General features: G+C 39.6%; 1 protein-coding gene across 1 annotated transcript in view; it reads left to right on the top strand.

The window, feature by feature from the left end:
- The first annotated feature begins 35 nt into the window (after positions 1–35).
- The window catches only part of LOC119587029 (DNA-directed RNA polymerases I and III subunit RPAC2-like), a 2,142-nt gene continuing 1,892 nt past the window's right edge, over positions 36–285 (top strand). Inside the window, exon 1 of the mRNA XM_037935772.1 lies at positions 36–195. Within this exon, the coding sequence (XP_037791700.1) occupies positions 124–195 (72 nt within the window). The 5' untranslated portion in view covers positions 36–123. The remainder of the gene's footprint in view (positions 196–285) is intronic.

Raw genomic sequence — 285 nt, 5'->3', positions numbered from 1 at the left:
AACACGATTAAACGAAGCCTCTTCATTTTTCTCAGATGTAAACAACGGCAGAAACAACAATCGCTAAAGGTAGCGAATTGGACTTTTCACCCAGACCTTGCATATTTCTCATTGCCTGACACCATGCCCGTTGGTCCCGATGGATTTCGTGTGCCAAATGCTAATGAAGGTGACTCGAAAAATAAATTAGAATGGGTAAGTATTAAATTAACGTCAAAATTTAAATATACACTCCAGGTTGCACATGATTGGTGTGGCTTGTGCATGCTGAAAGAAAGAAAGAAG

The sequence above is a fragment of the Penaeus monodon genome, chromosome 22 (assembly GCF_015228065.2).
Source record: "Penaeus monodon isolate SGIC_2016 chromosome 22, NSTDA_Pmon_1, whole genome shotgun sequence".
In the NCBI taxonomy this organism is placed as follows: domain Eukaryota; kingdom Metazoa; phylum Arthropoda; class Malacostraca; order Decapoda; family Penaeidae; genus Penaeus; species Penaeus monodon.
The sequence above is the reverse complement of the archived record's forward strand: the minus strand, read 5'-3'. Positions and strand labels throughout refer to the sequence as shown.